At 38.3% G+C, this 25,187-nt stretch overlaps 1 protein-coding gene across 1 annotated transcript; it reads right to left on the reverse strand.

Annotated features, from left to right (window-relative positions):
• Positions 1-968: 968 nt before the first annotated feature.
• Positions 969-20,394, reverse strand: LOC149998017 (U3 small nucleolar RNA-associated protein 6 homolog). Its single transcript, XM_090290819.1, has 17 exons — positions 20,186-20,394; positions 18,878-18,962; positions 15,729-15,770; positions 15,399-15,491; positions 14,461-14,508; positions 13,954-14,017; positions 12,463-12,581; positions 9,285-9,362; positions 8,457-8,538; positions 7,903-7,984; positions 6,871-7,055; positions 6,250-6,325; positions 5,816-5,891; positions 3,158-3,337; positions 2,255-2,335; positions 1,940-2,049; positions 969-1,146 (listed from the first exon to the last, which is right to left on the reverse strand). Exons 1-17 carry the CDS (start codon positions 20,275-20,277, stop codon positions 984-986), a joined length of 1,656 nt encoding a protein of 551 aa, XP_090146945.1. The 5' UTR covers positions 20,278-20,394; the 3' UTR covers positions 969-983.
• Between the last annotated feature and the right edge of the window lie 4,793 nt (positions 20,395-25,187).

Genomic DNA, 25,187 nt, shown 5'->3' on the forward strand with positions numbered 1-25,187 from the left:
TTCCGGATGAGGATGCCAAGGCCTGGAATTAAGTGACTAGCCCAAGGCACAAAACTATTATGTTATCAACCCAAAGCCTAGCTATTAATTATTATTCTATACTACCTCTTATACTATAGGATAAGAACAGATAATTGACCCACACAATGATCAAAACTAAGAAAACAAGAGTTCAACCTCTAATTTTTCCAAATTCAAATAAAAATAATAAACACCAATCAAAAGGCCAAAATAAAGAAGAAAAAGCAAAACTGAATACTTTGAGAAGGTGTGATTATCACTATGCATAAGTATAATTCTTTTGGAGAACTATCTGGCAATATATAAACAACCATAAAAAATTAGTTTCTCCAGTCCTAGAAATTTATCTCAAGAAGATAATCAAAAGAGAAAAAAAGCTATATAAACAAAATGCTAGCAACACTCTTTGTTTTCATTATCAAAAATCTGGAAACAACCTATATGTAATGGAATAGGAAAATTATGGTTTTAACACTACAACCATTAAAAATGATAACCATGTAAAAACACAGAAAATCTGTTTACAAAAAAAGTTAAAAAGAGAACTTCTATATACAGCACAGAAGTCAGAAATAAAATAGTACAAAACTGTGTGCATATAAGAAAACAAAAAGTTAAAGAAAATAAAAGGAAAAAGAAACATGGTTAGTTGTGTTCCTATGATGGGATTACAGATACATATGGATTTCATGCATTTTCCTCGTTCACATGTCGTTACCCATACCAGAAACATTTACTGAGTGCCTACTCTACCTCACAGCCCAACACAAGAGACAGGCAGGATGCTGTGGAGGCAGGAGCGAGTTTCTCACCCAGCCTGGCAAGGAGGGCTTCCTATAAGAGGTGAAATCTAACTTTTCTATTTTCCAGACTGGCACTTCCTCTTCTTTGCTTGATTACCATTCCTAAACCATCTCCGTGAAAAAAAGAATTACACAAAGGGACCAGAAATTTATCTGGTATTAAAATGAGAGCTTTCTAAACATCAAAATGCCACCATAAATTAGTAACAACCAATACTTTTTCCCAGACAAGAAATGCACAGATAGGACACTTACTTGCTCCTTTTCAAATTGGATCATCTTCCTGAAAAAATCAACTGAAAATGGACGGCTTTCCTGTAAACTAGAAAGAGGGGGCAACTGTTACCTTCCTCCGTGACAGAAAGCCTCTGACACGCCGTGGACATGATACCCGCGCCGGCGCCTCCACAAAGCGCGGTTTAATAAAGCCCGCCTGCAGGCTGTGCAAGGACCGGGCCTGCCATCAGTCCTTTCAACGCTTTCAAACGCCGATGACACTCTTCACCACCCCAAATCCTTTCCCATCCTGTTTTCCTCCTGTTCTTTCTCACTTTCAGAGTCTAAGTTCCCTCTTCTACTATATCTCAAGGTCTTTTGAAGGAGACAAATAATTCCACTGCTAAGAATATATTCTAGGGAAAAAATTCCCAATGTGGATAAATATTTGTGTAGAAATGTTCATCAAAGCAGTATTACTGTGCCAAATAAGTTACTACACATCTACAGAGGGGCATATCATACAGCTATTTTAATAAATGATGTTAATGAAAAATTATTGCCAATAGAGAAAAGGCCAGTCTTAATGTTCACCAACAGAAGTGATAAACAAAATATGATTATAGGATAATCTCACATATGTGAAAGACAAATTTTAATATAATGTATCAACATGGTTTTTCCTCAATGATGGGATTACAATGAATTATTAGTTATCTTTTTTTAATTTTCCAAAATAGGTATAAACTGCTTTTACTGTTCCAAAAAAGAAAAATGAAACTTCTTGAAAAAGTCTCTTAGATTACTTCCTCAGATCCTATCTGTGATACATAAAACCTGGGTATGAGGAGCTGAGCAGAGTGGAGAGAACAGTAACAGTTATGAACATCTGTGAGTACCTTTTAAACACAGCTCTGGTCTTTTTGTAGCCACCACTTCGATAAGCCCAATCCAGGTACTTATCCTTCAGAGTGACTGAGTCAGCACCCTTGACAGCTAGAATAGCTTTCTATAATTAAAAAGAAAAAAGACACAAGCTGTGTGAGGAGATTTATAAATATCAAAACAAATTTTCCCAGAATCATCCCAGGCTGCTCAATTAACAGTGCTTTTAGGAATAGCTGCTACAGAAATAAGCCTGAAGCTAGCCAACTAGTAAAGCTGCCTGCTCCTTCCCCACACCCTACAAGACTTAGAGAACACCGGGCCCACACCTTATAGATGGCTTCGGTGTCTTCTTGGCTGTTGGCACCTTCACTCCACTCTGCCCAAGAAATCCACAATGGCAGACAAACCTGCTCACAAAAGAATAAGTTAGAAAATGGCAGCTTAGCACTACAGTCTGAAAACTAATCACTATAAAGACAGGTTCATCCTAAGATAATCAATACATAAAATACGGATTCATTCCCAGTCTGTCCACACTGTGCCCAACAGAAATGACACGCAAGAACACAGCCTTCTGACCAAGTCCTGTCAATGCTAGTTCCCTTATGCTGGGGAATGCTGCCTACAGTTAACATCATCAATTACCTGCTAATTAATTAAGCAATTAACAACCCATAGCTAGTCAGACCCAGGACTACCCAGCTAACGTCCCTGCTGTTTAGGACCCACAACACAAGTACTAACTATTCAGGCTGAACTCCCTGATCTTCACTCATGTGTGTCTCAGAGGCACACACAAGCTGTAAAATAATTAAGACTTATTTTTCCTGCTTTAACTTCTGGAATACTTTTTTCATACTAATATAGAAGATTCACAGCAAAACTTTAAGGTTTAGTCTTTTCAACTTTAAGGTTCAGAAATACGTGTGTGTTTAAAAATCAGGCTTAAGTTTAGCTTTGGAAGCAAGTGAGAATATTCTATTAATATTTCTCACTCGTAAGATATCTAGATGGGATATAAAATTTTATATAATTAGTCAATTTTCAAAAAAAGAATTAGAAATGGGTCATTAAATGGAACTAAGTTCTTCTACTCCAACCCCTAAGCCATCAGCACAAACGCACTCGAGGGCCAGCTCTCATCAGACAAGTACGCTCCAAATAAGCTTTCGCTGACAGTCTTAAATGGTTTCCCAAACAGTGAAATACACAAGACCCAACTCACAGACCTGGGGCTTCAGGTGCACAAAGGCTTCTTCAAAAAGCATGGCTACATCCGGGCTCTTGGCTTCAATCAGCACCTGCAGCTTCATCTGCCACATCATCACCGAGTCTCTAAACAGCTCAATCCCAGCTACTGCCACCTGCAGAGCTTCCTCGAGGAAGTCTTGATGCAACAGCAACTCAATCTAGGTAAGACAAGGGATCACTGGAAAATTAACTACTGAAAGCTATATTATCTGTATAATGGGGGACAAATGAGGCCATCATTTCAATGGTCTTTCACCATGGCTATCAAACAGGCACAAAGTGCACAATTTGGAATTCCTCCTCCATTCCCTGCTCCTACTTCCAAGGGGTATCAAAAAATAGGAAAGAGGTAAAAAGTAGAGGGCCTAAATCATTTCGACTGAAAATTTAGTTTTTAATAAAATAGTTTCCTACAGTATACTAAAACTCATACCCACTAAACAGAATATAAAAATCAGTAAAGATAAAATCAGTATTTGTGGGTTGGTAAGGAAACAAGTTTATTCACTCAGAGGTGGGCACACTATAAACTTGTACAATTTCTCTGAAGTATAATTTGGCATTATGTAGCAAGAATCATAAAAGCGTCATAACTTAAACTTGAGGATTGTTTTTTAACAAATATGACCCAACAAGTACATGAACAGAAGAAAATCTCATCTGTTCAAAATGCCTGTATCCACACTATCTTAACAGAAGGGAAAAAAAAAGAAACCTAATTATGAAATTGTGGAACAGCAAATAAATGACAGTGTACAATCTATTCATTCAATAAGCATTTGTATTACATACTATCTACCACCCAGTCTCCAGTCCAGCCATCTTAATATCTGCCATGACAGAAAAGGCATCGGAGTACAAAGCAAGAGCACCCAACAAGGTGGCAGTGATGAGAAAGGACTCCAAAAAAGGAAGCACCATTTAGGCTTAAGAAAGAGCAGGCATCAGTCAAGTGAAATCAGAGATCCTAACCAGTATGTACAAGAGACTGCAGGTGATAGCTGGGATGCAAAAGGAAATCAAAGTTCAGAACGGCTGGCAGGGAAGAATATAAGCTGGAGAACTGGTAGATGAGGCTAGAAACACAGGCAGGGGCCAAATTAATGAGACTGAGCAGCTTTATCCAAAGGACAGTGACCAGTCACAGAATAATCTGATAATCAATTTTGAAAGATCACTCTGTGGCAATTAATCTGGAGAAAATGGATGTAAGAATCAGCAAAGCTTCTTAAGTTCAGCGGCAGCATGTTGAGGAACTCTCATTAAAGTCACCAAATGAGTGATTAGGTGGTAGAGTTCAGAAGGGCAACATGAGAGATTTGGAGAGCAGAGGATGTTTCAAATAGCCAGAGTGGTGAATGGCAAAATAAGCAATAATGGACAGAGAGCAGGACTGCCTAGACAATACTCAAAGCAAAGCACATCTGGATATACGGCATGTGACTGTCTTGCCAGCATTCAGTAACTCAAACGAGGGCAGCTGAACTCACCTAGGTCTGGGATTTTGGATAGACAGATGCCATAGTGGGAGAAGGGGACCTCAGTAGTGGTATAATGTAATCAACTAGTATACAGGATATGCATGACTATATGTAAGAAGTATTTTTTAATGTTTTTAGAAGATTTTATTTATCTTAGAGAGAAGAGAAGGGAGACATAAAGGGAGAGAAAGAAACATTGATGTGAGAGAGAAACACCAATCAGTTGCCTCTCGAATGCATCCTGACCAGGGACCAAACCCACAACCCAGGTGTGTGCCCTGACCAGGAATGGAACCAGCAACCTTTTGGTTTGCAGGACGATGCCCAACCAATTGAGCCACACTGGTCGGGGCTAAAAATTATTTTTAAATGTTAATATAAAATAAAATACAAAATGGCAAAACATTAGTTGTAATTACATAAAAATTGTATAATGATATGAATCAGGAGTTATACAAGTTAAAGGCACTAGATAACATAAAGATCTTTGTCCCTGTTAGCCCTACAAAGGTATTTAAATACACTAACACATCCGTTATCCTGTTATACTCTCAACTCTGTGACATGGCAAAAACAAGGCTCACTATCACTATTTTAAAGTTAAGTAAACAAACTCAGAAAGGTTAAGTGATTTGCCCAAGTCACCAAGCTATTAAGTGGCAAAACCTGTTCTAGAACTATATTATATCTTCCACAGGACACTACTCTGGTCTCTTATCACAATCCTTACCCACCCCAGAGGTAGGGATGGATCAACATGCCTCTTACTAAAATGTCAGCTTCTGAAACACAAGGAATACATCTAACTTGTTTTCACTGTACCAATGGTTAGTCTGGGCCGGGCATTTAGATTGAAAACTCAGGAAAGGGATGTTCAGTAAAAAATGGAAGCGTGGACAAACAAAATAAAGCCAAATTGTAACTCCTTGTTGTGAGTGTTTTCTGATACATAACATTCTTCTCTTTACTGGTACAGATTTCACTTTTGACATATGCCAAATACTGACAGCCAAATGTAAATACTCTCTATAGCTATCACACCAAACTTCCAAATGGCCTTAGTCACATAACTACATGTATAAAAACACATGCTACCAACATGAACCAATTAGAATTAAGTACGTTAATTGACAGTGAATGTGTTCATATCCTTACCCACTGCTTGTATAGGAATTCTGGTAGAAGTCTGAGTTCATGTGCCTTCCTGAATGCAGTCATGGTTCTTTCCAGCCTCTGAAATCAGAAAAACGCCTCAGGTCATTACAAAGACCCCCAAAAGGGTCTTTGGCCTCTGACAGGAACAAAAGCACTTTGCACATTTCTGAGAACTGAGGGCAGGGGCTGAGGTGGCTTCACTTATGATTAAAGGAGTTACACAGCCACACCACGCACAGCCCAGGGAGAGAGCACCTCCCAGCCCAGTGGCCAGTGTAAGGGCACAGCAGACTCAGACCTTCAAAATGACAGGTGACTCAAGGAGAAAGCAATTAAGCATGAAGTTCTCGGAAGCTGCCCCAGGCCCCAAAAGAGTCTGTCCTTCTTTCAAAAGACAGTCATTTTCTAGTCAGCCACTACAGCCATGCCCTTACCTTTCTTCTGAGGGACTATTTGTCTTCTTAGCAAACCTTTCCAAGCAGAAGTTGATGTAACACTTCCACATGGCCTCTGAAAAAGCCAGAAAGATCACACAGATCAGATCACCAATTCTCTTAGTTGAATGATCATCATGCATCTTTTAAGGGAGAACTCCTCTGAAAAAAGAGTTTAAACTAACTGGTTTTAAAAAAAAAAATTATTCTGATTACAGCCAATAAACCATATCAAATACTGGGGGAAAAACAACTGAGTAATGATATAAATATAAAAATGAAAAGCCCATCCATGTTGTATATCCCCTCTACCTTAATACTCCAATATTACAAAATTAGAAAGTAAATCTATATCAGAAGATAATTAAGGAATTATAATTAAACAATCCTCCTAGGTATCATTTCCCATAAATAAATGAACACATATATACCACTACTATCCAGGAAGGTCATAAAAGGCCCATCTTCCACCACCCAGAAAGAGCACGCTGGGAAGCCAGGCGCACTGTAAACTACCAGACGGGTTCCTGAAGCCGATCTCAGTCACGGGAACGGGAGCTTCAGCTTCACGTTCACAAACACTATTGCTTCTATCCCACACCACGGTGAGGTGCAGTCTACCTGTAGGGAGAGTCTTCACCGCCTCTTCGTACACAGCACAGCCCCGCTCCTCCCGCCGGCCCACCTCCTCCGCTCTGGCTTGTTTTGTCACGGGTGGCTCTGCCCCTGGCTGCGAGGGGAGCTCTAATTCCCGCCGCGCCACGTAATCCCAAGTGAGAGGGTCATCTGTGTGCATAGCCTGCAGGCTGAAAAGCAGAGTGCAGGCGTGAGACGTACGGCACAAGACTAAATCAGAATATCAAACAGAGGCAGTTCCCTATGCTCTAAAAATGTACCCAGAACACCCTCGAACAACTCCATTACCATGAACAGGCTCTTCAGATATCCTCACACACACTGTATACTTTTTGTCTATGGATCAGAGTTGTCACACATTTATTAGGTTTCAGAATGTTCCAGAAATCATTCACAAATGTTAACTTTCAAATCAAATCAGCAGGGAGGTGTGACGAGACAATCCTCCTTGAGCCCTGGAGAAATTTATTCTATCCAGGCTCTTCCATTTCTATAATAAAGGCAGAGAAAAAGCAACAACCTAATCCTCTACCAAAACCCTGAAGATGTCAAAAGAGAAAATGGATTCAAGTCCTATTTTATCTCCTGTGAAAGTAAGGGGTACTACCTAAGAGTGAAGTACCCACAGGTAGGCTGCAACTAATTTTCAAACTATGGAATCAGACATTAAAGTATGAAATCACCTGCAGCACTCAACTTAAACATTCATGAGTACAACTCTTAGTTTATGGACAAAAGACATGCCAGCAAAGCAGAAATACAGATTTTTATAAAAGCTGTAAGATGTACTATTTGTTGAATAAAGGCAAACCATTTTCCAAGGAAAGCCATTAAGTGAGTCAACTTTTCCAGGAATATATTTTAAATAGGATTTACTATGATACAATGGCCCTAAAACTTAGCTTTCCTCCAAGGATTTAGTGGGGTATTTTCTTTCCCACTTTCTAAATACCCAACCTCAAACCCTTACCACAAAATAAGAAACGGCCACATTCACCTTTCCAATATTTTACTTACTCTTCATAAATTTCTCTTTGCAGATCTTTGGCAAAGTCAAATAGCTGTGCAATTGAAAGCAGTGACACATGAAACTCTGCACCTAAAATTTTTTAAGTGGGAGAGGGGAGTAAGACTCTCAAGTATCACTTTACTCTGAAAGTACCGCCTTCTTGATGTACTGTAGTTTATTTGTTTTGATTAATAGAACAAAGAACAAAAAAATCACCCACAGTCCCATTACACAAACAAAACAAATATTTTGGAGTATTCCTAAGTACTTGTAGCTTTTAGTCTAAACTTCTTAAAGGCATAAAGGAATGTATTAACTCATCTATTTCTTTTCAATTCCCCACAGCAATTAAGTACTAAATAAAAACTTATTGAAATGTTCAAGTATATCCTAAGGGGCAAAAAGCCTTCTGAAAGAAATAGGATATTATTTCTATAATCCAAGTTTTATACACATTCTAATGGAATTTCTAACATATTTTCATAACTAGCTAAAGGTCTTCTTCATTATAAAGAGATTGTTTCACTTTCCCATCATAAATAAGTTTTCAAAAAATACCTACCTCTAATTATGCTTACAGAATTTTTATAGATGATCCGTGCCAACTCGCCTGTAAGGAGTTCTTCAGGATAATCAAGATTTTCCTAAAGAGTGTCGCATTGCACATAACTTAGCAAGTAGTGTCCGTAAGTAGAAAAAGCACTAGGGTAAATATGAACAGTCCTATGGTGCTGCCATACGACCTCTGGCAAATCCCGTCTCTCTCTGGGCCAGTTCCCTCACTTGCAAAGTGCGTACTTGAACAAGACCACTGATCTTCAAACTCTGTTCTCTCGGGCTCCTGGAGTGGTAGCAGGATCACTCTGCTTAAGATCTCACTCTCCATTTCGACCAAAATAGGTCAACTTTCACATGCCCTGTTGACCCTTCTGTGTACAACTTCATTTGTATAAAAAATTTCAGAACTGGAAACCACAGTAACAGATGAAAGCAAAGTTGCTTTTTCAGTTCTAACATTCTAAAACTTTTTTTTAAACTATTCCGTCACATAAAAAATTATATAAATAAGACTAGAATTCCCCACCTATCTCCAACTCCTTCAACCCATTAATAAGTCATTTCATGAAATCATAAAAGCATAAAAGAGTAGCATTTGACCATTCCATCAGTAATAATTTTGAGAACCACTTCAATTAGTCCAAATGTCTACTTCTAAAGCACAAATTCCATTTTATTTCTAAGCCCATTTTATTAAGTCAACTCTAGACTCATCTTAAAGTCTCAAAATATAGCATTAAATTGGAAAGAAAACTATGTAAAGAGTTTCTCTTACTCCTAAGCAGACTCAAAGCACTATACATTAATAAGTGACAATATATTAGGATCTTACCATATTCATTTTGGCTTTTTCAAACTCTTGCTTTTCCTTCCTCAATTTCTCAGCATGCATCAGCTCCATCCTAAAGTACTACAGAAGGGAAAAGATGAACTGAAAAGCTTGGGAGATAGTTTTTTAAATCAGAAACACATAAGATGCCATTTTTTACCCATAATTACTGGATCTGGAAGTTGGGGGGGGAGTGGTATATTTGTTATGAAACTAGCTGACACTGACAAGAAGGGAGATCTCTGTGATCATGGAACATTTCTATATTTTTATTGCAGTGGCTACACAAATCTACACATGTGGAAAAAAACAGAACCATATGCACTTTATACCAATGTTAATTTCCTGGCTTTGATATTATACTGTAATTTTATAAAATGTAACCATCAGGGAAAACTGAGTAAATGGTACACAGGACCTCACTGTATTATGTTTCTAACTTCCTGGGAATCCATAATTATTTTGAAGTAAAAATCTATGGTAAATATGTAATATCAGGTATATAAAGCAAAACTAATGCATGATTAACATGTACTGTAAAGATGACTTATCCATAAGTTTTAATACTCTGAATTCTCTGTTATAAGACATATTAAAATGACATGGTTTTAAAAAGTACTTAGCCCTGGCTGGTGTGGCTCAGTTGGTTGGAGCATCACCCAATGAACCGAAGGGTTCACAGGTTTGATTCCTGGTTGGGGCACATACGTAGGCTGCAGGTTCAGTCCCCAGCTGGGGCACATACGAGAGGCAACCGATCGGTCTACCTCTCTCTCAGCTATGTGTCTCTCCCTCTCTTCCCCCCATCTCTAAAAATCAATAATCAATGTCCTCAGGTGAGGAATTTTTTTTAAAAAGCTTGCTACAAATTTTCATATCACACAATTATCACTATGTGAAAAATTTTGCACAGGAAAAAAAATGTACCATATTATTAATAACATTTGTCCTCAATCAAACTTATTCCCTCTCAGGGCTTTTGCTTTTCTGATTTTTTTCTCCAAGATTTTCTACAAACACCTTACTTTGCTAGTGTTAAGTAAAAATACTTAGGGTTTTTTTTTTAAATGTGACTATTAGAACAGATAATGTTCATCAGTTTCTCAAAATGTGACTTGGGGCTACACAGGGGTTCTTGACACCCCTTCAGGGGGTCGGCAAGGTCAAAATTACTTGCATAATAATACTAACAAGAGTCTTTGCTCTTGTTAAGAGTTTAAAGTTTTTCAGAGGCTCTATGATGGGTCCTATCACCCATACTGAATGCAAAAGGAGATCTGAGGCCCTGGCCAAGCAGCTCAGTTGATTAGAACACCGTCCTGATACACTAAGGTTGCATGTTCAATCACTGGTCAGAGCACATGCAAGAAGCAACCAATGAACACATGAGTATGTGGAATAACAAATCAATGCCTCTCACCCTCTCAAATCAATAAACAATAATTTTAACAAAAGGAGATCTGAGAATCCAGCTGTCCTCTATTAAGTCAGATATTCAAGAGATTAACAAAAATGTGTAATAATGCCATTCTTTTTAAACTGTTTTAGAAGAGCAACTTTCATTTAAAAATAACTAATCTACATTAACAAATCATGAGTTTATTATTTTTAAATAAGTATTTTTAATTTCTTGGTTTTAATTTTCAATAAAATAAAAACTTATAGCTATAACCCATATAAACAAAAGAACTTTGAGTTCCTCAGTAATTTAAGATTGAAAGAAGACCAAGTTTGAACACCATCATTATATTATAGATCAATACATACAAACATGGAACTATATTCATGCTGTATTAGGTAAAAATACAGAATACAATAATACATAGTAGAATCCCACTTTTCAGAAATAAAACCTGTTTTAAATATTTGTGATAGGCATAATGTATGGATGATAAGATATAAGTACTTTTTCTGTTACTTTTTCATGAACTGTTTTTTCTGAACTATTTTTAATAAACAAATTATAGCCCTGACTGGTGTGGCTCAGTGGATTGAGCACCAGCCTGAGAACCAAAGGGTTGCCAGTTCTATTCCCAGTCAGAGCACATGCCTGGGTTGCAGGCCAGGTCCCCAGTTGGGGGAGTGCAAGAGGCATCCACACACTGATGTTTCTCTCCCTCCTTCTCTTTCCCTTCCCCTCTCTCTAAAAATAAATAAAAATAAAATCTTTAAAAATAAATAAATAAAATAAAATCTTTTAAAAAATAACTAAGTTCTAATTACTTTTGATAAGAAAAAGCAATAAATCTACTACCATTTTGGAAAATACAAATATAAGCATTCATGAAAGCCTCCAAAAAAAACATATAAAATAAGAGCAGTATAGAATAACCCTCTAACAACAGGAGGATTGAGTCTTACAATAGTTCCTCAATAAGAATAATAAAGCCAACAAAGAAATGTCTAACAGAATATGAAAAAAACAAAGGGATGCAAGACAATAATATAAAACATTGTTAAATTACTACCTGACCAAATATATGGTTGGGACACCTATAATACCAATTAGCATGAAAACCCGTATCTTTTTCCCCTCAGCACACAGGCTTAACTTTTCATTTGAAGACTAAACAGCAATTTCTCCCTTATTCTGAAAAAAGGGTGTAGTTTCCAGTAATACACCATTTCCAGCATTTGCTTGGTTTTCTTTCAGCAAAAGTATGGTCATCAATGTTCTAGTGTACCCCCTCCACGGGGGAATAAGTCTACCAAGAGGGGAAAGAAGTACTTATCTCAAGAAAGAGAGACAAAGAGAATGAGAAGAAAATTGGGGGGGTAGGGGGAAAGCGGAGAAGCCAAATGGGGTATAGGGAGGGCTGGAAGGTAAGGAAGGAAAGGAGGGAAAGAGAAAGGGACAAAGGAGTAAGAAAAAAATTAGAACAACGGTATGAAGATGGCTGAACCCTGGCCCTCCAATTTAAAAAAGGGAAGGCCCAGTTCCCTACCCCTCCCAACCGTAATGGGCAGGTAGGCGTTCTAATCTCTCACTAAGAACCTGGAAGATGCACATGGTCAAAACCTACCACTGGCCAAAAAATACCTTCCTGGCCCCGTTTCTACAGCAGCTCCCTGCTAATTCCTAGCCTTTGCAATTCAAAGTCTTTTTTCACTTAAAGAATATGTGTTTCCAGAGGATCAAACTGAGACATCATTCTGCCATGTTATGTACACACACACTCACTTCCTGATAAAGTTTTGGGCACTGGGGATGAAAGCGCAGAGCTCGAAGAAAAAGCTGTCTTGCACTTTCTGAAGACAAGCGATCTTCCATTTCCCATTTGGCCGCCATAATCCACAAAGCTATAAATGAAAAACATCATACTGCATTTTAATAAATTAATCAACTCAGGCAAAAAAAAGGCCAATGCTCCAATTTTAATGCTTAAAAGAATTTCTTAATCCCATCAAGAGGAAGGAAATGGGGAGAAGAAATTTGTAATAGTTATCTGTAAAATACTGTTGCTTTATCTAAAATTACATGAGTATCATAAAGGAAATAGGTAAATGTTAACATCTGAAAGTACTTATTATGTGCCTATTACTGTTTCATCAGATCTAAGGTCAACATCATTTTAAGTCACATACAAATTTTAAGTGTTAAAATGCTGGAAAAAATTGTGCATCTTAGAATCAATCAACTAAAATTATTTTGCTCTTTTCTCTATAGAGTAACGTATAAATTTTTTTAATGGCTCACAATTTGAAAAACAAAATTTTATTATACCTACTGGAAATAAAAACTTTAAAAAAAAAATCTTTTGTCCTTCTACATGGGAAATTAACCTTGAGTTAGCATTCTAACCATTTCCCTAGAAACTTAATAAAGGTGAGCTATGTTACTAGGCAAGATTGTGATTGTTTTTGGTAAAAATGACCTACAACTGGCAACTACATCAGGACTAGGAGGAGGACTATAAATGGTAGAGGGCCACTGCTTTGGGCTTTCTTGAGCAAGTGATTCCTGAAATTGAGCACGGTCCTCCCTAGGATCCCTGGAAGCTATGCTCATCCAGGTCTTCTAAGGCAGAGGGGCTCCTCTACTCACTCTTTCCCTCACACCTGAACTGTTACTAGCCTCCGAGATGCTAAGAGTATCCTCCTGAAGAAATGCACTTAAAGCTGTCCTGCTGCAGTCTTCTGAATAAACTGGTGCCAAATGTAGCCTATAAGTCTTCTGTATTGTAAAATGTCTGGTTGAGCCGAATACTTGAGAAAAGACACTGGAGCACCTCCACTGTAAAATCATGTGCCATTCACACAATATACACAAAGAGAAGTCTTTCTCTTACAACACATGAGCACCTACTCTGTGCCAGGCACTCTTGTAAAATCTACATTTATCTTTTCCCCTGTTAAGTTTCTGAAATCCCTTACATATGACTGCCTTCAAATAGAATGTCCCTCAAAGGACCAAAGAGTTTCTTTAAGCATTAACTGAAGCAGAAGCACATTCCTACATGCCCACACATATAATATCTGGCACATTAACTAGTATATGATAGACAGGGATGAACACACACCAGCTATTCAGGAACCAAATCTGCTGAGGCCAAGTGCCTAAGCTCAGGTTCACAAAATAAATTCTTTTAGGTTTATGAAGCAAAGTAAATTCCAAAACAGTATTGAGTCTACCTAAAAGGTAGGAAAAGAACTGACAAGGATTTCACCATACCTGGCTTGTTTGAATGAATGGCCAACATGGCAGAGAATACCCTGCTAAGTTGAGGTTTGGAAGCCTGAAAAGAAAAAGAAAAATTGCACTTCCTACACAGCAAATCACTGTTACTACTCTCTAAGTGATCTGTCCCGTACCATTACCAACTGTAAAATCCAGTGGGGCAAGATCTGCTACTGCCAGGGACATAGAAACACATACAGACACAGCTTTCTTCTACCTAAAGCTCACTATATAAACATTCTAAATATCAAAAAAGTTCTCAACTTTAATGAACAAAATACACATCAAGATAATTTTCTTTTCTACTGAAGTAAAAGCCACCGACTCATTCAGATATGCAAATGTTGTTACTCTGACAGTCAGCCTCCTTGGGTTCTTTTTCCATTTGTTAACCCTACGCCTTTGAAGAAAACTCAGAATTTAGTAATCAAGCATGGGACTTAAAAGGCCAACTAAACAAAAGAAGGAAAGGGAGTATGACACAGCTCCCCAAATACTCACCCATTTCTTACAAAAGACTACATAGGATAGCCAAAGTTGAACATCACCCTGCAAGAAAAGAAATGCAGTAAGCTCCCTGAGTTTGAACTTTATATATAACACATACACCTAAACAGAAGCAGATTTCAGAATATCTACTGTGTTACAACAGCCCTCAGCCTATTAGGCCTTAGGTCTCTTAACCACAATAACTCAGTCTGTTCCCTACTCCCCCCTACCATGCTCCAAGACAAAATCTGTTGTCTATCCAATTTGTTCAATGCAGCTTGTACATGGCCTCGATCAAGGGAAGCAACCCAAAATTTGTCATTCCTAGTAATCTAATGTACTTCCCATATAATATGTCCCAGTTCCAGAGCCAAATGTGAAGAAAATCAAGTTACTAAGGTACTGCCCCTATTCTAACCATTTATCATCCACAGCCAAGACTTTGGTATACTTTAGATACATACAAACAAATCCCAGACAATTTTCTGATCATTACTTATGTAGCAAACCCAGTTTTCAGCACCATCCTCACAGAATAAATATAAGGTAATTAGATCAATTTTCTTAATGGTTTGATAAGTGGTTTCAAGTAATGACATCATCGTCAGAATAAGTATTGAGTCCCAGCTGTTGTGGCTCAATGGATTGAGTGCCAGGTTGAGAACCAAAGGGTCACTATTCGATTCCCAGTCAGGGCACATGCCTGGGTTGAGGGCCAGGTCCCCCAGTTGGGGGCATGGGATAGGAAACCACACACTGATGTTCCTCACCCTCTCTTTCTCCCTCCCTTCCCCTCTCTCTAAAAATAAATAAAATCTTTAAAATAAAAAGAGTACGTATTGAGACACAAAAGACAAGAACAGACAACCATACATTTGACTATCCAAGTCATAAATGCGTAATACATATCTTCACATCTCTTAAGAGTTAAGGAAGCTCTGATCACTTACTTTCCACTTTGCTGAAGCACGTCGGAAGACACCCTGCACCCGGTGTACAATAGAACTCTCAATCTCATCCTTCTTAAATGAATACCCAATGCGCTAAAAATAAACATAAAAAACAAAGCCTCAGTTTAATTACATTTATCCAAAGTGGCATTCCTACCTGATCATTAAACAGTAATGACAGAAAAAGCGAATAATTACAAATATCTATTATGCATACACCAGCATTGCAATTCATCAATGCCAACTGCTTCCCAAACCCAAGATCTAGCTATAGAGCCATCCTATTTCATTCTATATACTTTTCCAACTTCCAGAAAATCATCTACTTACAGTTCTCCTTCTCTGGATCAAGTTCAAGAGATTAATTTCATACTATGGAAGAAAAAGAAAAAAAGAGAAAAACAAGGAAAATCATATCCTTTCACATGCACAGAAAATACATTTAGTTAAAATCATAAAGTAAATAAAATTAAGATTATAAAACAGAACATAATTTGCTGTGAAGAAGGATAATCTGCCCTGGCTGGTGTGGCTCAGTGGACTGAGTGCAGGCCTGCAAACCAAAAGGTCACCAGTTCAATTCCCCACCAGGGCACATGCCTGGGTTGAAAGCCAGATCCCTAGCTGGGGGCGTACGAGAGGCAGCTGATTTACAGATGTAGCCATTGCACACCGATCTATGTTTCTCTCCCTCTCTTTCTCCCCCCCTTCTCCTCTCTCTAAAAATGAGTAAATTTTTTTTAAAGCATAATCTACAGTAAATGTCTAGCATTCACTGAAAATTCACCTTACATTTGCAGAATTCAAAAATACAGTACATACATTAGCAAGCATATAAACATCTTAGCTACAAAGAAAGCATTTTACTAAAATCAAAAGACATAAGGTTTATAACATCAAGCTAACTTCCTGGTCTATAACAGTGTATTTAAACTTCTAGCAATTAACCTTTCAAAAAGTTTAGCTGATGCACAACCAAATAAAACAAATAGGTTTGTACCAGCTGAAAAAGAATGCATAATTGGCTCTCTACTCTCCACTAAAGAACCGCTTAGAACCTCTAAGGCTCTCTAAAACCCACTACTATACAATTCCTCTCCATGCCTTGGCTTAAAGATTATTACAGGCTGAAAGCTCAGAAACTCACAAGATTGCATGCTTTAATGAAATATTTCAAGCACATGGAATACTCATGTAGCTAGCTACATCAAAGTCTACATTTGCTATATTTGCTTCAAATCTTATTTAAAAGAAAATATTCAAATAAGACTATGTACCACATCTGATTCCACTCTTCTCCCTCCACAGAGGAAATGACTATCTTGATGTAACTGTTTATCACTCCCAAGCATGACTTTGGACTTTATTAAAATGCTGTCTTGAATGCTTTCAAACTTTACATAAATGGTATCATATTGTACCCATCTTGCATATTTTTACTCAGCATCAAATTTAGATATATCCCTACTGACACATGAAATTGCGGTCCATTCATTTTAACTGCTACACAGTATTTCATTGTATGAATGTGCAATTTACCTGTCCTTTCTGGTGATGTATATTTGTTTCCAATTTTTCTATTACGAAAAGTTATAACTGATATTCCTGTACATATCGTCTTGTGGACATATCCAGGAACTTTTCCAGGGTGTACACTGACATCCACCACTAATAAGACATCCACCACTAATACATAAGCTCTTCACGTCAATGACTTTTGTCTGCTTAATTTATTATTGTAGCTCTACTGGATTGAATCAGTGCCATGTAGAGAGTAGGTACTCAATATTTACTCTATGGCTAAAAGAATGAAATTGCTGGGTCAGAGTAGATGTATTTTCAACTTTATGGAATATTACCAAGTTGCTCTCCAAGTAGTTGTGCCTATCATATACTTACAATATCAGTCTTTAAAAACATTTGCTAATATGATGGATATAAAGTAGTACTGCACCCTGGTTTTAATCTATATTTACCTGATTACTAATGAGGCTAACAGCTTTTCATAAATTGCCCAACAAATGATGTCTCCCCTTTGAAAATTGGATGTTCACATTTTTCCAGCTCTTTCCGTCTTCTTTCTAGTTTTTTGTCATTTTCTTCTTGATTTGTATACCTTTATATAATCTAGATCTTAATTACATATTCCAAAATTTTCTCCCATATTGTGGCTTGTCTTTTCACATTATTTATGGTATCTTGTCTGCACAGCGATTTTTACTTTTAACAGGCAAGTAATTTTTCTCAGTTTCATTTAATAACTCTTCCCCTACCTAAAATCATTCTTTCATAGTTTTTGCAGATTTAAAGTCCCTCCCCCACATTTAGCTTGCCAATTCAGCAGGAATTTATTTTTGTGTACTATGTGAGGAAGAGACCTAATTTTTTTTAATGTAGGTAACCAGTAACTCATTGATTTAAAATGCCACTTATACCTTATAGCAAATTTACATGGTTCTGTGCAAGTGTGGGGGGAGGTGGGTGGTAATATATATGAGTGTTTAATCGTGGTTTTAATCTAACCCACACAAAACTTTTAAATATTTGAAGAGTGAAATGATTTGCCACTTCTTAAGTCTCAAGGTTAAACATCTCTATTTTCTTCAACAATTCCTCCTAGAACGAGGTTTCTATCCTGGCTGCCTTCCAACCAACCTCTCAGAGTCCTTCTTAAAATGTAGCCTTGAGTCTCAAACACTGCGCCAGGCATGGTCTGATAAGCGCAGAACAGTCTTTTTCAAACCAGCATCTTCTGAGTGCTTACTGTTTGCAATGTTCTCCGCTCAGCTACCTTGTTCATGTAATCAGTTAGATTATATTTTTTGACATAATATGCTCATTGAATAAGCAATCTACTATGAGCCCTAGGACTTCTTCCAAATACAAGACTCTTAACCAGGTTTCCTATATCGTTAGTTGTTTTTAACCTAAGCTTAGAGCCTTTAGTCTTAAAACATTCCATCTTGTTATTGGGTTCTTTATGAATCCTGCTTTTGTCATCCAACATACAAGCCATTCTCTCCCACCTGAAAATAGGTCTAGCACATGTATTTTACCTTCACTCAAGTCTTCCATTCACTTACAGGACTGAAGAATCTTGCAGCATACTTCTTTCTAAGCTGACAGACTTACAGACACCTAAGTATTAACTTTCCAACCAGCTACTATCATCAAACTCACTCTCCTTTATTGTTCCCCACACAAGGTGGTCTGTCAAATCTCTTGCTGAAATCCTGACATATGTCTTTGGCAGTCTCTGATCCATTAACCCCATAAAAGAAAAGAAAAAATAAGTTCAGTTTGCCAAGGACTATAAAGCCTTAATGGAGCAATGCTATTCCCAGACCACCTGTTTTTGTCCATAAGTTACCTTTCTAATGACCAGTTCCAGAAGTTTGTTGAAAATTGACATCAAGCTGGTCATTCTATTATTAATTTAAAATGTGTGAGATTAAAAGATAGTGAAATTATTCACTTACTTGAACATAATTGACAAAGTCTTCCTTACAAAGAGCTCTTCGCTGTATTTTGTATTCGAGATTCGAAGCTTTCTTAATGATAGCCCTGAGGAGAAAGCCAATTAAAGTGCAACACTTACAAAAAACAAGACTTAAATAACTTTGGGGTTTTTGTTAAGTTTCTAAATTTTTTTATGTATTTAAAATATATTTACCAAAGCATATAATTCCCAAATAATTATTCTTCATAACCAAATATTCTCTTACAGGACCACTTCAGTGTTCTTAAAGGCATCAGAATATTTTAAAATTTTCATGAAAATTACCTTAATCAATTGCCAGGACGATTAACAGTCCCACCAGCAAAGCAAATAATCTTAAGTACTTTACATTTTTTACATATAGTATCAATAAAGATTCCTCCAAATTCAGGTCACTTAAACTTTAATAAGTTCTTAAATTCCTCTTGCTTTGGAGTTTCCAACATGAAAATTTTTTTAAAAACTTTACATTGTCTCTACCTAAAAAAATTTATTATATCTACAAAGGACTTATGGGAGAAGATTCACTGTATTTAGCTAAGGAATGAACACACAACACGTGCATATAAGGGGAATTTAATACAAGATATGCAAGACCGATAATTGTCTCTAGTTAATTAAAACAATAACATTTACTGAGTCCTTATTAAGACTTCACATAGATATGTTGCGTTTCATTAACAATGTTTAAGGATCCCAGTCACATTACTACATTCAGTCATTGTAAAATTAAGAAATAGTGGTGGAAAATCATTTAAAACTATTAAACTTAACTTTAACAAATTACTGAATGCCAACTCTGTGCCAGATACTGCTGACTGAGCCCTAGGGTAGAATACGAAACTGAAGTAAATGGTCCCCGTCTTCAAGTCTTGTTAGACTGATCTACTCCGGGGCTCCCCTCGGCCCTCTCTTCGTATCTCTAGAGCAGTACACTCTACTATAAACAACTGCGAGTACACCACACTGCAGTCAAAACGCTTAATTCATCTGTCTCCCCCACCATACACAAGGCGCTTTAGCTCCTGATGGGAAGGGTTCCTGGTTTTATCACCTTTATAGCCCCCAGACCTGGCTCCAATGAAGAGCTGTCAGTAAGTTTGGTGGGACGGATAACTTTGCAATAAAGAGAAATTAACTCTAGGCATCATCAAATATCAGAAATAAGCTTCCGCCGCGTGAAGAAAAATAAACAAAATTCAAGCGGTTCCCCATCCCTGCCCCCGCCACACACACTCGCCGCAACCTCCTCTCTGCCCTCCCCAGCCATTCCTCTTCCTCAGCTCACTTAATCTCTGCATGACTGAACAGTCCAACGCGTTCCAGCTGTTCCAATTCGGGAAGTCGATCTTCTATGCGTTCCTGAATTATCTCCGCCATGAGGGCCAAACTCTAGAACCTCAGAGAGGTTGCCAATAGCCAACACACACTTGTAGCGCCCACCTTCTATTCCGGAGACCCAGCCCTAACGCTCGCACGTGCTGGCGTAACGTGAGCTCTAGGTCCCGCCTTTTCCGCTTCCGCCGCCGGAGAAGGCCCTCTGGCCCCCGCGGCCGCGGTCTCCTCCCTGGGGCTGATTGTGGCATTGCAGCGAGGGACCCTCCCGCACAGGAGGGCTCCAGTGGACTGGAGTGGACGGGCGGGGCTAGGGCGGAGCTGGGCGGGGCTAGGGCGGGGCTAGGGCGGGGCTAGGGTGAGGCGGGGTAAATCCACCCGAGGCTAGACGTCGGCGGAGTTGGAAAAAAGCGGTCTGCAAGAGTTACCTGGGAAAGATGTCAAAGGCATTGTCTCCTTTTGTTACGCTCACTCCCACATCCTTGCTTTCCGACAGCAATAACTGCCAGCCCCCCCCAAAAGAAGCAACGGAGAAGAATAGAGGGTATTATAATACAGGGTGGGCAAAAGTTAGTTTACAGTTAGTATGGAAAATAATACAATAGTTAATAAACAATATAAGAATAAACTTTCACAAACTGACAACTGTAAACCTACTTCCGCCCACCCCTGTATAATTATAGTAAACATTTCAAAAAGTCAGTAATGAAAATCGTAGGGAGCATTAAAACTGACTAGGCTATTCTAAACACTATGTCTTTGCTTTCGGCTAGATTTAGTAAACCAGTACAACACTAGTTTTTCACATGCCAGTTAGAACCAATAATTGATCTATTAATTTTTAAATGGGGAGATATTTTTATTATTTAAATAATTATTCTTGCTGTGTAGGACAAAACGTTTCAAAACTCATAGCCCTGGGTGGATATCAGAAACTGATTTTTAGGAAAGATTCTGGTATTGGAATGTTTGTGAGTTACCCAAATAAATCAATAAACCATTGCCCAAACAATTTAGCATTTCTAAGAAAACCATCAGACAACCCAGCTTGGAAGCCACATTGTTGGTGTAATTGCTGAACTCAAAATTACATGGCTTAGTTCTTTTTTAAGATGGTAAAGAACCAAAGCAGGAGTTCTTGCTAGATCTGTTTATTTCCAGATTCACATCAGCACCTTGATCCTCTGTGTGATTTATAAAAGGGGAATAGGCTTAGCGTTAACCATGTTTCACCTCTGTACCTTTCTCCCCCCCCCCCTTTCACATTTTAGCCTACTGGTGTCAGAATTGAGGCAAAGGTTGGCTTGAGCGTCATCATTTCTTAATTCCCTCAGCTTTAAGACATTAGAGAAGTGGAAGGAAATAATGGAAGTAAAACAAAGATGAAATTTCCTTGTGATAGGAAAATCTCTGTGGCTTGCGTTAACAGTAGGAGTGGGGATGCCACTAGTAAGTTCCATATGGGCAAGGAATTTTTATTTTGTTCACTAGATAACCTGGGAGCCTAGAACAATGCCTAGAATGTAATAAACATGATAAATGCATGACAGAATAAGAAAAGGCACTTCATAAATTCCTTTAGGTACAAGGGAGTCAAGAAGCTCTGAAAGATTGTAATCTTTCATTTAAAGGCAAATTTGATAGATAATTGATTTTTAAATCAACACAACCAAAAACACTCTCCTCTTTGATTTTCAAATTTGGCTTCTATGTTTATCTTGCTGTAAGAATCATTATAATGATAATGGTAAAGTCTTCTTTTGTCTCTTCTGCACCTCATAATAAGCTATTACTTATCTAGGATTTACTGCATGCCTGGCTACAATGGGCATTGTTCTAGTTCTTTATATATTAACTAACCTGCTATCACAAATATTTTCAAATATCAACCCAAGAAGGAGCTCTTGAAGAGGTAAAAAGCACCTACTAGAGGAAGCCCAACACAGCAAAAGAAACTATGTTTGAATAATGCCCACCGAAATGACAATAGATGGCACTGGGACAGCTGAGCATTCTTATGTAGGGGTTGGAAGAGTGGTAAACCCCAATCTCACACCATATGCAAAAATCAATTTCAGATGGAGTAAAAACCTGCATGTCAGAGACAACAGTTTTAGAAGATAATATAGGATAACATCTTCAAGATGTCAGGAGAAGAATTTTTTTTTTTTTAGAGTTATCATGTGTCTTTAGTCTCCTTTAATCTGGAACAGTTTTAGCTTTCATGAATTTAACATTTTTTAGAAGACATTCTTAAACACACTCACAAAAAGCACAAATCATAAAGGAAAACAATAATAATCCTGACTACATTAAAATTAAGAACTCCCGTTCTTAAGAGAGCAAAAGGACAGTTCACAGAGAGAAGGTTTCACAACTCATAGAATAGACCCCAAAAAGTAATATCAAAATTATATAAATAACAAACAACGCAAGAGAAAATGAGCAAAAAATTTCCTAGGCATTTCATAAAAGGGCAAATCCAAATGACTCATAAACATATGAAAAGATGCACAATGTCATTAACAATCAGGCAGATGCTAACTGAAACCACAGAGTGATAGGACTACATATGTACCATAAAGAATATCAAATTCTGACACTATAAAGTATTTTGTGAGGATGTGGAGCTGCAGGAACTCTCATATATTGCTTACATGACCAATAAATTGTTACAAACACTTTGGTGAACAGTTTGACATTCTCGGTAAAGTTAAATATAAGCATACCTAGAGACTTTTGTATATATCTGCACCAAGAGTCATAAGCAATACATGTCCACAGCAAGTTTGTTGTTAAACCAGAATATTAGACACAGCTAAAATCTCCATATAGTAGATTGGATATATTTATAAATGGAGTACTATGCAACAAGGGAAATGAACAAAATCGTAAAAAACAGCATAGATGAAGCTTACAAATATAATGTTGAGCAAACAATGAATACGAAAGGATACATTTAGTAAAATTCAATTTCTTCTAAAATGTATGTGTATGTTAAAATATGCAAAACAAATTTATTTTTATTTTTACTGAATTGATTGGGTGACATTGGTTAATAAAATTATACACTATTCAGGTGTACAAATCTATAATGCATCTATTGTGTGTTCATCAACTCCAGTCAAGTCTCCATTTATCTCCACTAGACCCTTAAGATTAGGAAGGAATCAAACAAAAAGCATGAAAAATATTATCATAAGAATCAGGACAGTAATTATGTCTATGGGGGAAGAAGAGCATTATCAATGGAAAAAGTACACACAGGAACTTCGTGGAGTGCTGGCAATATTCTAGGTGTTCAAGTCCAATGAGCCTCTTCCCTAATCATGAAATTGAAGTCCTTTCATTTAGTCTGATTGGTACAACCTAAGCCCTGCGCCCAGCACTGACCAATAACTACGGTTAGAGGAATCTCTTGAACTGATTGGCTTATGTCTGGAGTACTGAACCAATCCCTGGCAAGAGAGATGAGATTTCTTAAGTTTGGACTGCTCAGGTCCACCCCAATAGCTGGGGTGGGATCAGCTTTCCCTGAGGCACATGGGCCACATGGGGAAGGAATGGGAAGGAATGGCTATCTGAATAAAATCATAGTTTTTTTAATAAGTAAAAAGGAGAAAATGAATGCTGAGAAGGCACCCGACCATGTACTGTATTCATCATCGGTGTTGCTGCAATTAAACATTCACAGTAGCCATTCTTGATGGCACCAACCCTGAACTCCAGACCTCTCTTCTCCCACCGCTACCTTAGAAGTCTCTAACTCTCCATGGCAGGGCAAGGTGTCTTTGTGTTACTTCCTCAGGGTTCAAAGACCCAGGCAAGAGCATAGAGTTGAGTCTAGGTCATTGGCACTCCCTGTGTGCCAGGGAGTAGAGAAGCGCACCTTCCCTCTCTGGTTTTCTTAGTGGGAGGGGGCTTGCTTCCATCGACTTTGGGATTCCCCCTGGGTAGCCAGTGGGGGTGGGGGAAACACTTCTTGATGGACAGGACCACATGTAGACCCATTCCTCCTTTTGCTCCACTCAACAAACATATGGTAGACAGTGTATTCCTATTTCCATTGGAAGATGAGGAAACTGAGCTTCAAAGCATTTAAGTGCCTTGCCCAAGTTCACAAAGCTAGTAAGTGGCAGAACTGGGGCTTGCATCCATCTCTGCCTCCCATTGATGAGCTTCAGAGCATTAATTATAGGAAGAGGTTTGCCCTGGCCAGGTGGCCCAGTTGATTGAAGCATTATCCCATTCACCAAAATGTTTGATTCCCAGGCAGGGCACATACCTGGGTTGTGGGTTCTGTCCACAATCCAGGTACATGTGAGAGGCAACCGATTGATGTCTCTCACATTGAGGTTTCTCTCTCTTTCTTTCTCTCTCTCTCAAATCAATAAATACATCCTTGCGTGAGGATTAAGAATAATAACAACAGGAGCAGGTTTGATTGGGAAAGCAAGTGGCTTCTCAGGAAATTATACAGAGATGGGAGACTGGGGCAACCCTACCCAGGACCTTGCTGGAAACCTCCATCCTCCCAAGGTCAGTCATGCCGGGGTTATCCTTGACCATTTTGGTCTGCAGCTGGCTAACCTTCAAGTCTCAGCCCACCCTCACCATCATCCCCACTTCCACCCTTAACTCAGAACCCAGATTAAGACTGGAATGGGTGATATTCCACAGACTAGTGAGGGTTCCCTGGGGGCAACAGAATGGAAGAATCTTTCTCTAGCCCACCTCCCTACCCAACACAAATTCTCTATCTAGCACCATGAACCTCTGACTGGGCACCTCCAGGGCAGGACGCCCCCTTCCTCTGCCGGCTGCCTAATCTAATGTCAGGCAGGCCTCACTGCTAGAACCTTCTGACTGTCGCTGAGCCAAAAGCCTTCTCCATGTAATGTCCAGCTCCTGGTCCAGTTCCAGGCTTCTGCAGCAGCACGAGGTTAAGTGTTTCC

The sequence above is a fragment of the Furipterus horrens genome, unplaced genomic scaffold (genome assembly GCF_987537825.1).
Source record: "Furipterus horrens unplaced genomic scaffold, mFurHor1.1.pri manual_scaffold_11, whole genome shotgun sequence".
NCBI lineage: Eukaryota > Metazoa > Chordata > Mammalia > Chiroptera > Furipteridae > Furipterus > Furipterus horrens.